This window comes from Schistocerca serialis, chromosome 9, assembly GCF_023864345.2.
Source record: "Schistocerca serialis cubense isolate TAMUIC-IGC-003099 chromosome 9, iqSchSeri2.2, whole genome shotgun sequence".
In the NCBI taxonomy this organism is placed as follows: domain Eukaryota; kingdom Metazoa; phylum Arthropoda; class Insecta; order Orthoptera; family Acrididae; genus Schistocerca; species Schistocerca serialis.
Genome location: NC_064646.1, coordinates 269,751,040 through 269,770,540, shown reverse-complemented (window position 1 = coordinate 269,770,540; position 19,501 = coordinate 269,751,040). Strand labels below are relative to the sequence as shown.

Below are 19,501 nucleotides of genomic sequence, written 5' to 3'. Positions count from 1 at the left end.
ATGTCAGCACGTTGTAGGTGTCGTCACCGGCGCCAACCTTGTGTGAATGCTGTGAAAAGCTAATCATTTGCATATCACAGCATCTTCTTCCTGACGGTTAAATTTCGCGTCTGTGGCACGTCATCTTCGTGGTGTAGCAATTTTAATGGTCAGTAGTATACATGGTGATCAAAAAATTGTTCAAATGGCTCTGAGCACTATGAGACTCAACTGCTGAGGTCATTAGTCCCCTAGAACTTAGAACTAGTTAAACCCAACTAACCTAAGGACATCACAAACAGCCATGCCCGAGGCAGGATTCGAACCTGCGACCGTAGCGGTCTTGCGGTTCCAGACTGCAGCGCCTTTAACCGCACGGCCACTTCGGCCAGCCATAGTGATCACTTTCAGCATGTGCTATAGTCCGGTTAATACTGTATTTCCTTTCCTCTGCTGTGTTTCGTTGTACCCAGGAACTCTCTTCTCCAGGCCATTTTTATTTGCCCCGCCCTATAGTAGGAGCAGCGAAACAAGCGCTGCGTGGTCACTATTAACACATCATACAGTCAATTTATGTCTTGTCCTTATCTAGTATGATCAGTTCCTGGAAATAGATCTGGCTCTTTCGCTTCGCGTTGTGTGCAACGTATTGCTCACTGTTGACTCAGCTCCGGAAATGCCTCTCCGCCGTCCGTTAAGAGTAACTTGCGTTAAGGCCAGTGCGTAGTCGTGGCTAACTGTTTCCTAGCAGGTATTTATTATCGCGGCTTTTCCTCTCACAGCGGAACTCACGAAACGCATCGACGACCATTACCTAAATGGGAATTGTGTTGAAGGCCTGATGCTCAATAACGGACGTCGAGTATATTCTGTAGCGAACATTTTCCTTATGATCTGATGCAATGAAGCTTTCTGTGTGCCTATATTTTTTCCCGTCGTGAAAGTCACTGCAGTGGTTTGGGTTTTACAGCTCTAGTCTGGTAGAATATTTTGGTGACGAGTCATTTCAGTGCATGTTGTTGAATTGTCGGAATGAGACTAGTATCTCAGCCGGCAAACATATTGACAAACTAGTCTCCTTCATTTAGTTAGTTAACGTTCCACAGCTCATTTGAACGATTTTTGTCGATATGATGAAACGAGTCAGTTTAGACGATGTGTGTATATGATTAGTTTTAACATTAATGAACATATTATTTAGCAGTCTTGTTCCTGCAGCTATACTTCACAGCGTAATACGAGGGTTGGAACTTTAATGGTTCAATGGCTCTAAGCACTATGGGACTTAAGAGCTGAGGTCATCAGTCCCCGAAACTTAGAGCTACTTAAACCTAACTAACCTAAGGACATCACACACATCCATGCCCGACGCAGGATTCGAAACTGCGACCGTAGCAGCCGCGTGGTTCCGGACTGAAGTGCCTAGAACTGCTCGGCTAGCGCGGCAGGCTGGAACTTTAATATTGGCAACTATTTATTTACAGCTCGTACAAAATGGATACGTGTTTCAAAGTTTTACTGACCTTCAAAGTAGTTACCAGCATTGTGTATAACGCGTTGCCAGCGATGTGGAAGTCTTAGAATACTCTTAGCAGCGCCAGTTGTGTTGACAGTTCGAGCGGCGCGGTCTATTGCCCCACGAGTTTGTAGCGGTTCTGAAGCGAATGCCGTGAAGTGAGTGCTTCCTTCAGTTTAGAAACAGAGTTGAACTCACGAGGGCTTAAGTCAGGGGAGTGCAGTAGGTGGTATAGCACTTAGCAGCCCCATCAGTCAAACAAATCAGTAACAGCTTGCACTGTACGTGCTTGAGCATTGTCCTGCAAAATGGTAGTCAGGTCCTGCAGAAAGTGTCATCTCTTCTGTCTCTAAGCTGCTCGTAGGTTGCGTTCCAAAAATGAACAACATAGAGACAGAAGTGATGACACTTTCTGCGGGACCTGACCATCGTTTTGCAGGACAATGCTCAAGCACGTACAGTGCAAGCTGTAACTGATTTGTTTGACTGATGGGGCTGCTAAGTGCTATACCACCTACTGCACTCCCCTGACTTAAGCTCTCGTGAGTTCAACTCTGTTTCTAAACTGAAGGGAGCACTTCACGGCATTCGCTTCAGAACTGCCACAAATTCGTCGGGCAATAGACGCGCCGCTCGTACTGTCAACACTACTGGCACTGCTAGGAGTATCCTACGACTTCCACATCACTGGCAACGCCTTCTACACAATACTGGTGACTACTTTGAAGGTCAGTAAAACTTTGAAACAAATATCTATTTTGTACGAGCTGTGAATAAATAGTTGCCACTATTAATGTTCCAAAATGTGGTGGATTATTTGTGACATTTCATTAGCGAAAATTCTGGCAGTCGTCAAGAGGAATTTCTCTGGTGTTTCGCCAGATATTCACAATTTCGTTTTTGCAATGTGTAGCTGGAGTCAGCCCAAACAAATATTGCTCATCACGTCTTTCATGCGATGCCCAGCTTTAACGGAAAACGTCCATCTGTTTCCCATTACAAACAAAATGATTTCTAAAGCGGAATGTTATGTGTCCATTCGATAGAGCGGGCCCAAATTCGTCTATTGCGATATTTATTTTTTCGATATGAATTTGTAGCGACAGTAAAATACTAAGAACGACCAGTAATCCAGCAGCTATTGAGCAGCGCTGCTGCATGGCGATAGCAGTCAGCACGGGCCGGAGCGGCGCTATCACCATGGAGTATTGACCATTCTTCGTGTTTTACTTTCCTGTTGATACAACTCGATAGAACGAATATCTCACTAGACTATTCTGACCCTGCCCACACTATCACGAAATACACTGTCTTTATGAAACTTCATCTACATCTCAAGCCAAAGGGTACCTGGAGTATGTCAATCATGTTCTCCCTTTGCTTTCCCAATCGATAATAATGTGTGGAAAGAACGACACTCACTGACACTATTTGTGAGTTCCAGTTTCTCTGGATTGTTCATGTTTCGCGATATATGAATTGCATGACGTAATTTTTTTGCTTGACTCTTCTGGGAACGCACGCTCTTAGGATCTTAACATTAAACGTCGCCGTGATGCAAAGCGCCACTATTGCATCACCTGTCACTGTAGTTCGAGCTTGCGACGAAGCGAGTCAAATGTTCAAATATGTGTGAATTCCTAAGGGACCATAATGTCAAGGTCATCGGTCCCTAGACTTACACACTACTTAAACTAACTTATGCTAAGGACAACACACACATCCATGTCCGAGGGAGGACTCGAACCTCCGACGAGAGGGGTCGCGCAGTCCGTGACATGGCGCCTCAAACCACGCGGCTATTGGGCTCGGCTACGAAGCGAGGCGTTCTTCATTGGATCCTCTATTTGGCTTTTATTAATCTTAGCTGGAATAGGTCCCAGGCCGACAAGCAGTATTTAAAAATCGGAATCACTATTTTCAAGCCATGCCTTTAGTGGATGAACTACAGTTCCTTAAGAGTCTTCCAATGAATCTCAACCTTGTACTTGCTTGTACAACAACTGGCCACTTTCAGTTTTATCCAGACTGTGACTCCTAGATGTTTTACGGTTTCCAGTTGTCCTCAGACCGACAATTTATCTTTCTGTTTTTTTTTTTTTTTTTTTTTTTTTTTTTGTTTTTTTTTTTCTTCTAAGGTGGGGCTGGTGATGGGGAGGTAACCGACACTGTATCAGTTTCTTCTAAATTTCCCTGACTACGGTTTAAAAGATGTAATTCGGACGTTTTGCACATATATTTACAATTAGTGGTATGGTTCTACGCGTGTGTGCACAGAAAATGGCGGTACAGTCTCTTTTAAAGAAACCTTCATTGTATACAGGGTGTTACAAAAAGGTACGGCCAAACTTTCAGGGAACATTCCTCACACACAAATAAAGAAAAGATGTTATGTGGACGTGTGTCCGGAAACGCTTAATTTCCATGTTAGAGCTCATTTTAGTTTCGTCCACCTACGCTCAATGGAGCACGTTATCATGATTTCATACGGGATACTCTACCTGTGCTGCTAGAACATGTGCCTTTACAAGTACGACACAACATGTGGTTCATGCACGATGGAGTCCTGCACATTTCAGTCGAAGTGGTCGTGCGATTCTCAACAACAGATTCGGTGACCGATGGATTGGTAGAGGCGGACCAATTCCATGGCCTCCACGCTCTCCTGACCTCAACCATCTTGACTTTCATTTATGGGGGCATTTGATAGCTCTTGTCTACGCAACCCCGGTACCAAATGTAGAGACTCTTCCTGCTCGTATTGTGGACGGCTGTGATACAATACGCCATTCTCCAGGGCTGCATCAGCGCATCAAGGATTCCATGCGACGGAGGGTGGATGCATGTGTCCTCGCTAACGGAGGACATTTTGAACATTTCCTGTAACAAAGTATTTGAAGTCACGCTGGTACGTTCTGTTGCTGTGTGTTTCCATTCCATGATTAATGTGATTTGAAGATAAGTAATAAAATGAGCTCTAATATGGAAAGTAAGCGTTTCCGGACACATGTCCACATAACATATTTTCTTTCTTTGTGTGTGAGGAATGTTTCCTGAAAGTTTGGCCGTACCTTTTTGTAACACCCTGTAGATACACGTTACAGTTAAGCTTCTGGAGGTATTGCTTTCGTTCTTCGAGGGTAGTAAAATAGTCCATACTTCTGAAAGGACATGAAATAACTTTTCAAATTTAATAAAACACAACATGAATGCCGAAAAGTAAAGCAAATTTGTCATTATAAATACCAGTAATATCTACAAATAAAATAGGTTACACGCGGCTCTCCATACTATTCTATTCCTCCATTCTGAGCAAGTGCTTTCATCTCCGAATAACTACTGAAAACTGCATCCATTTGAACCTGCGTACTGTATTCATCCTTTGGGCTCCCTCTACAATTTCTACCCCTCTCACTTTCGTCTATTAGCCAACTGACAATTCCTTGATGCTAATCAAACATGACATTAATGCGATTCATTAAATAAAAAATTTAAAGTAAAAATCTTTTAATTCCCAGACTGCAATTTTCCCATCACAGTCAAATCACGCTAACTGGTATCTATACCCATCTTCATATCGTTCAAAATGTGAACAATCGGTGCATATGCACTGAAAATCATCATTAGTTGTGGTCATGGAATAACATGCAATGACAGTACGTAGTTTAAAAACATCACCGTGAGTAATCCAGGTTATAGACCGTAATCTCGGGGGATGACGGTAATATAGAAAACTTTCCAGTTGTATTAGTAAAAGTTGCATCAAAAGCTCATTATTTGCTATAGTGTAGCAGATATTACAGTGAAAACAGTATACGCAACGGTTACAAAAATTGTCAGCTGTTCCGTAGCCTGGATTACAGCTGAATGATCTTGCCTGGCACATGAAACAGTCATCTTTATAAAATGTGCACAGGCTAAAGAAAAGTAGAAAGATGATTATTTCATACGCCATGCAGGATCATTCGTTTGAGAGCGAGACTACGGAACAGCTGACAATTCTTGGAACTGTTGCATATGCTGTTCTCACGATAGTACCTGCTGTACTATTGCAAATAATGATCTTTTGATACAAGTTTTCCTCAGGTGACTGGACAAATTCCTGTATTACTGTCACCCTGCGAGATTACTGTCCACAATCTAACTTGCTCACGGTGATCTTTTTAAGCTACGAACTGTTATTGTCTTGGTATTTACAAAAGCATGTTATTGCATGACTACAGCTAATGATGCTTTACAATGCATACGCACCGCTTTTTTCACATTTTGAACGATCTGAAGATGGTTGTAGATAGCAACCGAAACTAGGTATCGCACTTCAATTGTGATTGGAAAATTGCAGTCTAGGCACGAAAAGATTTTTACTTTAAAAATTGTTATTAAATAAATTCCTTGATGCCTCAGGGTGTGTCCTGTCAACGGATCCCCTCTTTTAGCCAAGTTTTGCCATAAATTCCTTTTTGCCCTAATTCGATTCAGTACCTCCTCATGAGATACCCGCTCTACTCATGTAATCTGCAGAATTCTTCTGTAGCACCACATTTCAATTCTGTTCTTGCCTGATTTGCTTATCGTCCATATTTTACTTCCATACGATCTATCCATTACATTCATCTGTTCTTCCAAGTCCTTCTTGATGAATTACCATATATTTCCAATAACTGAATTTTTGTCACCAGATGGTTTACATCCCCCAATCATCATAATACACAAATCAAAAAAAGTTTTGTGTCATCCCGGTTCCCAGAACTCCTGAAGATAGACGTTGACTGTGGATATTGTATCACAGTCAGAGTCCCTTTGACTGTTCAGAGATGTCACTAAACCCGCCCAAAGATGTAAACAAGCATGCTTGTGCAGCGCCTATTAGACGGAGGGGTCCGACAGTCGATCAGTTCCAGTCATTCCACCAGGAAGGAGGTACACGGCTCGTGTTGTCTGTAGTTCAACCATGTGCCTAGACGGCCAATAACGCTGTTCGATCGCGTCCACATTGTTACTTTGTGTCAGGAAGGGCTCTCAACAACGGAAGTGTCCAGATATCTCGGAGTGATACAAAGCGATGTTGTTCGGACATGGAGGAGATACAAAGAGACAGGAACTGTCGGTGACATGCCTCGCTCTGGCCATCCAAGGGCTACTACTGCAGTGGATAAACGCTACCTACGGATTACGGCTCGGAGGAACCCTGACAGCAACGCCACCATGTTGAATAATGCTTTTCGTGCAGCCACAGGACGTCGTGTTCCGACTGTGCGCAACAGGCTGCATGATGTGCAACCTCACTCCCGACGTCCATGGCGAGTTCCATCTTTGCAACCACGACGCCAGGCAGCGCGGTGCAGATGGGCCCAACAACATGCCGAATGGACTGCTCAAGATTGGCACACGTTCTCTTTTCCGATGAGTGTCGCATATGCCTTCAACCAGACAATCGTCGGAGACGTGTTTGGAGGCAACCCGGTCAGGCTGAACGCCATAGACACACTCTCCAGCGAGTGCAGCAAGGTGGAGGTTCCCTGCTGTTTTGGGGTGGCATTATGTGGAGCCGACGGACGTTGCTAGTGGTCATGGAAGGCGCCGTAACGGCTGTACGATGCGTGAAAGCCATCCTCCGACCGATAGTGCAACCATATCGACAGCACATTGGCGAGTCATTCGTCTTCATGGATGATAATTCGCGCCTCCATCTTGCACATCTTGTGAATGAGTTCCTTCAGGATAACGACATCGCTCGACTAGAGTGGCCAGCATGTTCTCCATACATGAACCCTATCGAACACGCCTGGGATAGATTGAAAAGGGCTGTTTATGGACGACGTGACCCACGAACCACTTTGAGGGCTCCACGCCTAATCGCCGTTGAGGAGTGGGACAATCTGGACCAACAGTGCCTTAATTAACTTGTGGATACTATGCCACTACGAATACAGACATGCATCAATGCAAGAGGACGTGCTACTGGGTATTAGAGGTACTGGTGTGTACAGCAGTCTGGACCACCACCTGTGAAGGTCTCGCTGTATGGTGGTACAACAAGCAATGTGTGGTTTTCACGAGCAATAAACAGGGCGGAAATAATGTTTACGTTGATCTCTATTCCAGTTTTCTGTACAGGTCCCGGAACTCTCCGAACCGAGGTGATGCAAAACTTTTTTTGATGTGTGTATTAAGCATCAGATTCGTTAGACCTATATGAATTAGAGGCTTGACCTCAGCATTTTTAATCTAACTTGGTACACAAATAACTTATTGTCTGGTAAAATATGCTATTAGCGCAAGAGAAGATGGGATGTGAACGATGTGACGTTTGAAAATAATCGAAAACGAACTACGAGTATATGAATGTCGTAGCCACACTTTTCGGAGTTTTTGGACTGATAGGCGACCATCACAGCGACATTTAACGGAATCATGCTGTTGCACGATAATTCCTGCTCCCACTCTGCCAAACGGAGGAAGACGAAGCATCAGCGATTTGTTTTGGAAACACTGCAATATCCTCCGTACAGCCTGGATCTTTCACCGTGTGATTTTCACTTTTGTGGCGCCCTCAAGATAGACATGCGTGAACGTCGGTTTCGGTTGAATGAGGAAGTGCAAATGTGAGTGCGTTTGTGTATCTTTCAGCGACCGATTGCGTTCTACAAAACAGTCTCGTTTCCCAGTGGGATAACTATTTTAATGCGTCTGATAGTACCATAGTGACGGGTGTTCGGTTTTCATTTGACTGCCTCTTATACGAGGCGTGTTTTTTAAGTAAGTAATATTTTGAAATTAAAAAAGACGTGCTAAAATATCTCAATAATTTTATTTTTACATGAAAGCCTGTACCTTAATCTACGCACTGACGCCATTACAGTCTGATTCTTCCATGTTTACGTTGTGTACTGAGTGTTTAAGCTGCCTCCGATAATCGTGAGTCCCGCCGACTGTGAAGTACGTGCTGTTATAAGATCTCTTAGTACTAAAGGCCTAAAAGCGATCAATATTCATTGTGAGATCTGTGCAGTTTACGGAGAAAACATTATGAGTGATGGAATGGTAAGAAAGTGGGTGAGAGCATTTAAAGATGGCCGCACAAATGTGCATGACGAACAACGGAGTGGGCGGCCTTCAGTCGTTAATGAAAGTTTGGTGCAGGAAGTGGACAATAAGGTGAAAGAAAACAGATGCTTTACGATTTCTTCCTTACGGGATGACTTTCCTAATGTTTCTCGTAGTGTTTTGTATGGCATTGTGACCGAGCACTTGAATTACCGAAAATTGTGAGCACTTTTGGTACCTAAAATATTGACAGATGTGCACAAAACCAAACGTTTAGACATTGCATTGACTTTCCTTGAGCGGTACCACAACGACGGTGATGATTTCTCAAGCCAAATTGTTACGGGCGATGAAACATGGGTGGCCTACGTCACACCAGAATCAAAGCAACAGTCCATGGAAGTTGAGCAGGGGCATCGTTTTGCTGCAAGAGAATGCCCGTCCGCATGCGGCGAATCAGACCAAAGATCTCAGCACATCTTTTCGATGGGAAACTCTAGATCATTCTCCGTACAGCCCCGATCTTGGGCCCAGTGACTGCCATCTGTTCCTGCACTTGAAGAAACACCTGGGCGGTCAGCGTCTTCAAGACGATGACGAAGTCAAAACAGTGGTGATGCATTGGTTAACAAGTCAGGCGACAGACTTCTATGAGGAGGGTATTCAAAATCTGGTACAACGTGATGACAAGTGCCTCAATATTGATGGAAATTATGTAGAAAAGCAGATTAAGGTACAGGCTTTGATGTAAAAATAAAATTATTGAGATACCTTAGCACGTCTATTTTTAATTTCAAAACGGTACTTACTTAAAAAAAACACGCCTTGTACATAGGTGTGATCAGTCCATCTGTTCGTACTATACGCTGCGTATATCAGGTATATTATGTACTATTTACGATGTGACAGTCTTTTGGTTGCTATTCATCGCATATACTCGTATAATGTATTTTTTGTGATACGACAATTTTCTTTAACAAAAGTATGTGATTTTTTTCTGGCGTTCAACTGTTATACATTTATTTTTAATAAATTCGGTACACTTTTCTAATGATCAACCACTGCACTTTTATATTTTACTTATTCTTTGCAGGACGCCTTTTTCATCCGATCCTTATTTGACGTCAGTTTACTTAAGCCTGTATCAAACTTCTGTCTTTTGAAAACGGTAAAGTGAAGGTCATAAAATTTTTATGCATCTGACTACTGATTTTTATTTTCTAGAAAAGAGAACAACATCAGTTGAATGCAAAGGTACAATAATAATGTAATACTACGATATTGCTGTGCCTGTGTTGTTAAGAAGTAGGCTGCAAAGCTCATCCGGACATTCATGCGTACACGCATGAAGCAATTCATGGAGCAATTAGAGGCACTGCAATATCGTATTTCTTCGACGATACCAGGCAGCGAGTTTGAATTAAAATGTCCTCCTGACGTACAAGAATTACGTAATGTGTAGGAGTCCAGACTGAACGACGACGTGGAAGTTTGGGTCTCGCAGTGAGTCGTGCACGGATAGCCAAAGCGGTTAAGGCATCAGCTCGCCTAAAGCGGGAAATCCGAGTTCAACTCCCGATCCGGTACAAATTTTCGTTGTTGTCATTTCGTAATACAGCTCATGGTTCTCCGTATTCACAACTGAGAACATATTTCGGGTATATATTGTAACATTACTCACATCCAAGCAAGGCACAACACTCCAAAGTTAAGTTTGTACACCGAAAATCCCACTAGAAACAGATAGCTATTGCCACTCCAAAACTCAGTGTTGTTTTGAAACAAAAACGTGTGTGTGATTTTGTTTCTCGTTACTTCTCCCTGAAGTGACGCGACAGATGCCGTCGCCAGCGCTAGAATTTAGAAAAGCTCTCGTCCGATTCGGTCTGCTGTCCAAATGCCGCCAGACTTCTCCCTAACAGAATGAGAGCCATACACCTAAGTCATGGCAAGAACATCTCGAGATACTGAAAGCGATGGAGAGGCATCTTGATTCACGACCCCTCAGCCTCTGCAAACCACTCACGCAGATTGGTCTGAGGCGCGCACATGTCGATCGATGGGTGTCACTGAAGTGCTCTGTTCGACTGAGGTAAGCTGACTTGGCACCACACTCTTACTCGCAGAGTTCTGCTGATACCCTTCTGACAAGTTCTGAAGCTATCGAAAGCTGCATTGTCATGGTGAACGTATGGATAGTCTGTGCGCAGCTGCATGCCGATAAACGGATGCACTTGCTGGGAGATGATGGTAGACATATCACGTGCGCTATTTCATCCCACGTAAACTTCCTGCATCCCAAAATACCTCCATCATCAGTCTGAACCATACTATGGTAAATGGCATTCGACACCTGTTGTTGTTTTCTATATACTCTTGGCTTTCAACTGCCTTGTACGAATGTGTACTGCGATTTTTCAGTTTGACGACCTTTCCCATCATTTGATCGTTAAATATTAATTCCTGTGATGCAGAGTTACACCTCTGAGACAATAGTGTCTGAACAATACAACGGCGGTGTGGCTCTACATCTTAAATGCTTTATACAATATTTTGCACGGCTATGAAGATTTCTACGTAATGTGGCGCCAGATATTCAGCCTCACATACTTCCTGATACACTGCGTCACTTTGTTTTGGCTTCTGTGACGCTACAGACTGGCCGAAAAAAGTCCGTGAAAACTGAAGACATTAACACTTGGCACTAGCAGCGGGTCGCCACGAAACTGTACTTAAAATGATGAAAGCAAAATGATGGTGTGGCTTTACTGACCGGGAGATCTCATCTGAGATATTCGGGCGCAGGGCGTAACTGTCTTTCTTCGACGCCATTTCAGTGGCTTGCAAGTCGATGCAGATGAAATGAAATTATTAGGACCCAAACGAAGACAATCCCTGCTGGAATCGAACCTGGGACCCTGTGTTCTAGAGACGTATACCCTAACCAGTAGACCACGAGCTGCAGATACTTTCAGCGTAATCAGTGACAAGGTAGGATTCACCAAAGAACTAGAAGCCAAGCACATGCTTTGAGTGGATTTAATGCGTCGGCCAAATGTATTGACGTTCATCACTTCAAGAATACGACACTCCTGCCTAAAGATCAAGCTTAATTAACCTGAATAAACGATGAATTACAACTATCATTATTGCCTCCCCCCTCCCGCCCCCATCCCCAACGACAGTCCCCGCCAAAACTTAAGGATAGAGCTAACAATCCATTACACTATGCAAAGATTCTGCCCCATATCTTACTACTAGCGATGACTACTGCCTTCTTAGCCAATGCGCTAAGTGTGCGACCTCGGGCACTCCGCTCCCTCGCCCTACTGCCAAGTTCTATGAAGGTGGCTCAAACTTCGATAATAGGGAACCCTGTTACGGATGGAATTCGCGCGCTTTGATAGTTCTAGTGCAGAGCATGGCTAAATAGCCCATATATTCCCAACCGTGGATCAACGTATATAAAAAAAATGGAATGGATAGAACAAAAGACGAGCTAAATAGGAGATGAAACCTAAAAATAACCGCACACGATTGCTTACGCTAGTAAAGAACTTATATATGAAGCTACCTATGACAACGGGAGGAACTCTTAAAAACTACACCTAAAGCCAGTAGTTAGCCTGGGGGGGGGGGGGGGGGGGCTGGGGACGTAATCTAAAGACATCGTGGTAATAAAGATATAGGGCTAAAACGTGAGGTGTTCATCGTAAAAGGAAAAAAGGATAAAAAGAAAGAAGATGAACAGCTTGATCAACCGCGCTCGCCAATCAGCGCACGCATGTGAAAATCCCCAGATCATCAGACTTACAAGTATGAAGAACAAAGTAAAGGCGCGAAACCTTCAAAAAATTTTCTATTTCTTAGTAGGAGTTGGTCGTTAAGGATATTGTCTTTAGCATTTGAGAAATGAATAGGGGCCTGTGCGACCGTAAACCGCCGTTGATTGATTCACCGATGCCATCATGAAAAGAGCTCGTAGTCACAGAGCATACCTGTTGCCGAGTACTTTGTACTAGTGGAAACTCTAACGAGATGTTGGAGGAGGACACGAGGAAGATAACGATAATGATGAAGTTGTCGTTAGTGGGATAGCAAGTAAAAGCGAACGTGAGACCCGAGCGCATCTGCCACGTGAGGCGTCCTTGACTGCGTCCGCGTGGGCCGGCATCGACCGGCGTCTATTTAGAGGCCGGGACACGGCAGGGCGCTGCCGGACGCTGGAGTCTCTGGAGAGGAACCACAATGGCTGCCGCGACGGCTAATGAGCCGAGGTCAGGAGACGCGGGCGGCGACATAGCTACACGGCCCGCCGCGAGGGGCAGGTCATGGAAGTCCAGCGTCTGTTCAGGACAAGTGTAGCAGGTCATGTCGCCTCAACAACGGTTCCTGTCTAGTGTCACCAAGTGTGGTTACACAGTGATAATGAATGTCACAGGCACTGAATTTCACCAAAGGCACGTCACAGCTGCCACAAACATCTGTTTAGGGTATCATCTGGAGTGCCCCAGGGAAGTGTGGTAGGTCCGCTGTTGTTTTCTATCTACATAAATGATCTTTTGGATAGGGTGTACAGCAGTGTGCGGCTGTTTGCTGATGATGCTGTTGTGTACGGGAAGGTGAGTGACTGTAGGAGGATACAAGATGACTCGGACAGGATTTGTCATTGGCGTAAAGAATGGCAGCTAACTCTAAATATAGATAAACGTAAATTAATGCAGATGAATAGGAAAAAGAATCCCGTAATGTTTGAATACTCCATTAGTAGTGTAGCGCTTGACACAGTCACGTCGATTAAATATTTGGGCGTAACATTGCAGAGCGATATGAAGTGGGCAAGCATGTAATGGCAGTTGTGGGGAAGGCGGATAGTCGTCTTCGTTTCATTGGTAGAATTTTGGGAAGATGTGGTTCATCTATAAAGGAGACCGCTTATAAAACACTAATGCGACCTATTCTTGAGTACTGCTCGAGCGTTTGGGATTGAGGGAGGACATAGAAGCAATTCAGAGGCGGTCTGCTAGATTTGTTACTGGTAGGTTTGATCATCAAGCGAGTGTTACGTAAATGCTTCAGGAACTCGGGTGGGAGTCTCTAGAGGAAAGGAGGCGTTCTTTTCGTGAATCGCTACTGAGGAAATCTAGAGAACCAGCATTTGAGGCTGACTGCAGTGCAATTTTACTGCCGCCAACTTACATTTCGCGGAAAGACCACAAAGATAAGATAATAGAGATTAGGGCTCGTACAGAGCCATATAGGCAGTCATTTTTCCCTCGTTCTGTTTGGGAGTGGAACAGGGAGAGAAGATGCTAGTTGTGGTACGAGGTACCCTCCGCCACGCACCGTATGGTGGACTGCGGAGTATGTATGTAGATGTAACATTCACAGCCGACAGGTCATATCGTCTCAGAAGCTGTTCCTACCCAGTGTAGAGGCGTCGTAGTGATGAATGTCACAGTCTAATCGCCACCAAGCAGGACGCAGTCATTCAGCGTCTGTTCGGGCAACTGTGGCAGAACATAGTGGGCAGGTCGTGTGTCCACGTGTTCATATTAAGTGTCACGAGGTGTGGCGGCTTACTGGTGACGAGTGTCACATTCATTCTCAAAGACAGATCACAGCCACCACAACAGGTGTTCGCGACAGATGTAGCAATGACAGCTGACATGTTGTGTCACCACAACACCTATTCCTATTCAGTGTCTTCAATTATGGCAACGTAGTAGGTATCATAAGCGCTCTGATCATTACACTTTCTCCAGTTTTGTTTGCACAGTAGTGACGAATGTCACAAAGTTATCATCACCAAAAGTAGACCACAACCACATGCTGTAACAGGTGTTATGGACGAGTGCAGTAATTGCAGGAGATAGGCCTTGTTGCTCCATCACTTGCTCACATTCATTGTCACCAAGTGTGATGGAGTAGTGATGGTGATTGCCACAAGCACATTGATCGTCACTAAAGGCATATCATGTCCTCCCATCGTCTGTTCAGAAGAATTGTAGCAGTCACAGTAGACAGACTATGTTCTCCCATAACTTTTTCATATGTGTTATCACCATGTGTGGAGATACAGTGGTGGTGAGTACCGCAGGCAGACTGTCACCACAGGTAGATAGATTCAAAATGGTTCAAATGACTCTGAGCACTATGGGACTTAACATCTATGATCATCAGCCGCCTAGAACATAGAACTACTTAAACCTAACTAACCTAAGGACATCACACAACACCCAGTCATCACGAGGCAGAGAAAATCCCTGACCCCGCCGGGAATCGAACCCGGGAACCCGGGCGTGGGAAGCGAGAACGCTACCGCACGACCACGAGCTGCGGACCAGGTAGATAGATCAAGTCGCCTGGTCATATCAAGTTGAGCAGTCCTAGTAAAACTATAATGTTTTCCTACGACTACTATAACTAATGTCATCGAGCAAAGAAGCACTGTGGTCGAGCCCTTGACTTGTATATTGGATTAGTGCACTTTTCTTGTGTCGCTCTACTTTGGGTTCGTTGTGGTTTCATTAAACACTTTCAAGATGAGGTGACGAATTGTTCCTTTGATAAATAACGGCTGTTTACCTTCTCCATCCCTGTCTGATAGAACAAGGACTGAACAGGTAAAGCTCTCCTTGCCGATGATGGTTGATCTCAAGTATTTTAATGGCAGATTACTAATACTGAAATAATTCCAACAGTATCGATAGCTAGAGATATTATGACTCAAATTTTTCAGTGTGTTTCTGAGGGAAGAAAGTCATAAGTAACGCTCTGAAATAAATAGCAAAACAGGATTAGGATACTTAAGCAAGTCATAATTAGATATGTGACAAATCAGAAATTACTTAAATTTTAAAATTATTACTTAAAAATTTAGTACTGTAGTACTAGACAAGACATATTCGATCTAAAAATCTACTACCTTCAGTCTTACGACAGATGATGCAGCAAGTGTAATGAGATCAGATGACATAGATAATGCCTTATCTTCTTATGTACCGACAGTTAAGAGACGGTTTCTGGATGAAACACATTCAGAAACTTTTCCTCCAACGGTCTTACTATCTGTCTCTCTCTCTCTATCTATCTATCTATCTATCTATCTATTAAATTGCAACTGTATCGACTACATATTGCGATAATGTGCTTAACATGCCAACAATGTGAGCAGCACAATATATCCGCTTGCTTCACCAAATTTTTAATTCTTTTCTTTTCCTTCTACCACGTGGTGGTGACGCCCCTCGCAGATTTCACTCCATTCTAAAAGACCAAATACAGATTTTCATCACATATAAAATATGATAGTATTTATTTCTTCCTGAAAACTGTCAATAACTCGTGTGTAAATACAGCTTAGATTTTTACTCGCGATTATGTGCGGCTACGACTATTACCACTATTACTACTACTACTACTCCGATGGTTGAACTTGAGATCTACCCACTTCTTTTTAGTCATCAATCTTCACCCTGGTTCGATGCCCCTCCCCCCCCCCCCTCAATTTCTCTCTGAATAGAGCTTGCATCTTACATCCTCAGTTATTTGTTGGATGTCTTTTTAACCTCTACAGCTCCCTCTAGTACCACGGAAGTTGTTCCATGATGTCTTAACTCATGTTATATCATCCTGCCATTCTTCTTGCCAGTTTTGTCAGTAAGTTCGTTTCCTCCTCGATTCTGCGAGAATGTCTTCATTCCTTACATCAGTCCACCTAATTTTCAGTCCATCTCATTCATTTAGAATCTCTTCATTGCCAGCTTTCACTCTACTACCACTAAATTCTGTGCTCCAAACGTATTTCTCAGAGATTTCTTCCCCAGATTAAGGCCGATGTTAGGCACAAGCAGTCGTTTCTTGGCAAGGCAATGTATTAATCTGCTTTTCATGTCTCACTTTCTTCGTCTATCTTTTTTTTCCAAGGTATCAGAATTCATTAACTTCGTCTTCTTGTGGTCCCGAATTTTGATGTTGAGTTTATCAATAATCTCATTTCTGCAGCTCCTCATGACTTTCGCCTTCTCTCAATCTACATTCCTTACTCAACAGGTCATTCCATTCAACACGCCCTGTAATTTTTCTTCACTTTCACCGACCGCAACTACGTCACTAGCGAATTTAATCGATATCTTTTCACCCTGATTCTAATCCCACCCTAGAAACTTTGATTTATTTACAACACTGCTGCTCAGATGTATAGATTAAACAGTTAGAGCGGAACACTACATTCTTGTCTCATCTCTTTTTAATCCGGGCACTTTGTTCTTGTACACATTGTATGTTATCCGTCTTTCCCTAGAGTTTACTCCCGTTTTTCTTAGAATTTCGTACATCTTGTACCATTTTATATCGTATTTTCTGTCAACAAATCCCATGAAAGTGTGTTAATTTTTCTTAAGCAGCTTCAGATCTACCTCTCTGGCGTTCTTATCCTTTCGAAAGCTAAACTAATCGTCGAATAAAAAGTTCTCATGTTTCCATCCGTGTCAAGTGATTAACATTATACGAACTTTCGTCCAAGCACTTCTTGGCCACTGTCAAATGGTATGACTACCAATGGGCTGCTGGTCCCTCATATGCTCTATCTGTCGGCTGTGACGCCACTGTGTTCGCAGCATCGCCAAATACGGGAATTAGTTGATTCGGCGTTGGATGTGTCCGTTTCAACCGCGCGAACGCTGGATCCCTATTCGTGCTGAGATACAGGCAACAGTCTCTACTTAGGGTGCTGTGATTTTTATTTCAGCGGCTTCTTTAATCGAGCAATCCCAGAAGCCGTTATTACGATCCACTACTGACATTTCGGCAAATCTTGTCCTCTGTCCGTTTTCTAAAACACGCTCAACTAATGCAGGCTTCTCGGGATAGCGTAGGCAATAAACCCTCTCATGTTTCTTCCTGCGTTGTTCAACAGTGCATTCTGTTTGTCCGACGTAAGACAGATAACACTCACAAGGCATCGTGTAGAACTCAGGTGTTCTGAGACCTGCTGTGTCTCTAACTGGTCTCAGTAATTGACGGATTTTTGTCCGAGGCTTAAAGATCGATCTTATCTTGTATCTCGATCGATCCAACGAGGACCCACAGAACGGCAAGAAAGCAAGTCCCTTTTCCTGCTCCTCTTCCTAGAAATCACTTCATTTATTTGATGAACGTTATAGCCGTAGTTCCTGAAGACGTTGCGTAGGTGGCTCAGCTCGTGGGGCAGGTTATAAGCGTCTGAGATTATTCTTGCACGATGCACCAATGTTTGTGAAACAGTGCGCTTCTGAGCAGGGTGACGATGGCTGAAAGCGTGCAAGTACAGATCGGTGTGGGTGGATTTTCTATATACACTCCTGGAAATGGAAAAAAGAACACATTGACACCGATGTGTCAGACCCACCATACTTGCTCCGGACACTGCGAGAGGCCTGTACAAGCAATGATCACACGCACGGCACAGCGGACACACCAGGAACCGCGGTGTTGGCCGTCGAATGGCGCTAGCTGCGCAGCATTTGTGCACCGCCGCCGTCAGTGTCAGCCAGTTTGCCGTGGCATACGGAGCTCAATCGCAGTCTTTAACACTGGTAGCATGCCGCGACAGCGTGGACGTGAACCGTATGTGCAGTTTACGGACTATGAGCGAGGGCGTATAGTGGGCATGCGGGAGGCCGGGTGGACGTACCGCCGAATTGCTCAACACGTGGGGCGTGAGGTCTCCACAGTACATCGATGTTGTCGCCAGTGGTCGGCGGAAGATGCACGTGCCCGTCGACCTGGGACCGGACCGCAGCGACGCACGGATGCACGCCAAGACCGTAGGATCCTACGCAGTGCCGTAGGGGACCGCACCGCCACTTCCCAGCAAATTAGGGACACTGATGCTCCTGGGCTATCGGCGAGGACCATTCGCAACCGTCTCCATGAAGCTGGGCTACAGTCCCGCACACCGTTAGGCCGTCTTCCGCTCACGCCCCAACATCGTGCAGCCCGCCTCCAGTGGTGTCGCGACAGGCGTGAATGGAGGAACGAATGGAGACGTGTCGTCTTCAGCGATGAGAGTCGCTTCTGCCTTGGTGCCAATGATGGTCGTATGCGTGTTTGGCGCCGTGCAGGTGAGCGCCACAATCAGGACTGCATACGACCGAGGCACACAGGGCCAACACCCGGCATCATGGTGTGGGGAGCGATCTCCTACACTGGCCGTACACCACTGGTGATCGTCGAGGGGACACTGAATAGTGCACGGTACATCCAAACCGTCATCGAACCCATCGTTCTACCATTCCTAGACCGGCAAGGGAACTTGCTGTTCCAACAGGACAATGCACGTCCGCATGTATCCCGTGCCACCCAACGTGCTCTAGAAGGTGTAAGTCAACTACCCTGGCCAGCAAGATCTCCGGATCTGTCCCCCATTGAGCATGTTTGGGACTGGATGAAGCGTCGTCTCACGCGGTCTGCACGTCCAGCACGAACGCTGGTCCAGCTGTGGCGCCAGGTGGAAATGGCATGGCAAGCCGTTCCACAGGACTACATCCAGCATCTCTACGATCGTCTCCATGGGAGAATAGCAGCCTGCATTGCTGCGAAAGGTGGATATACACTGTACTAGTGCCGACATTGTGCATGCTCTGTTGCCTGTGTCTATGTGCCTGTGGTTCTGTCAGTGTGATCATGTGATGTATCTGACCCCAGGAATGTGTCAATAAAGTTTCCCCTTCCTGGGACAATGAATTCACGGTGTTCTTATTTCAATTTCCAGGAGTGTATTTTAGGGCCAAGGCATCCATTTCGTTTGCGGCGAACCAGGACCTCGAGGAAGGTCAATGCGCTGCTTTTTTTCTATCTCCACGGTGAACTGGATATTACTGTTAATTCTGTTGAGATGTTCCAAGCACTCGCCAAGTTTCTCACGTCCGTAGGGCCAAATGACGAAAGCGTCATCAAAGTATTGAGAGAAAAAAC

General features: G+C 44.6%; 1 protein-coding gene across 1 annotated transcript in view; it reads right to left on the bottom strand.

The window, feature by feature from the left end:
- LOC126419534 (uncharacterized) overlaps nt 1-12,915 on the bottom strand; it is a 373,659-nt gene extending 360,744 nt beyond the window's left edge. Inside the window, exon 1 of the mRNA XM_050086723.1 lies at nt 12,747-12,915. Within this exon, the coding sequence (XP_049942680.1) occupies nt 12,747-12,915 (169 nt within the window). The remainder of the gene's footprint in view (nt 1-12,746) is intronic.
- Nucleotides 12,916-19,501: the final 6,586 nt, after the last annotated feature.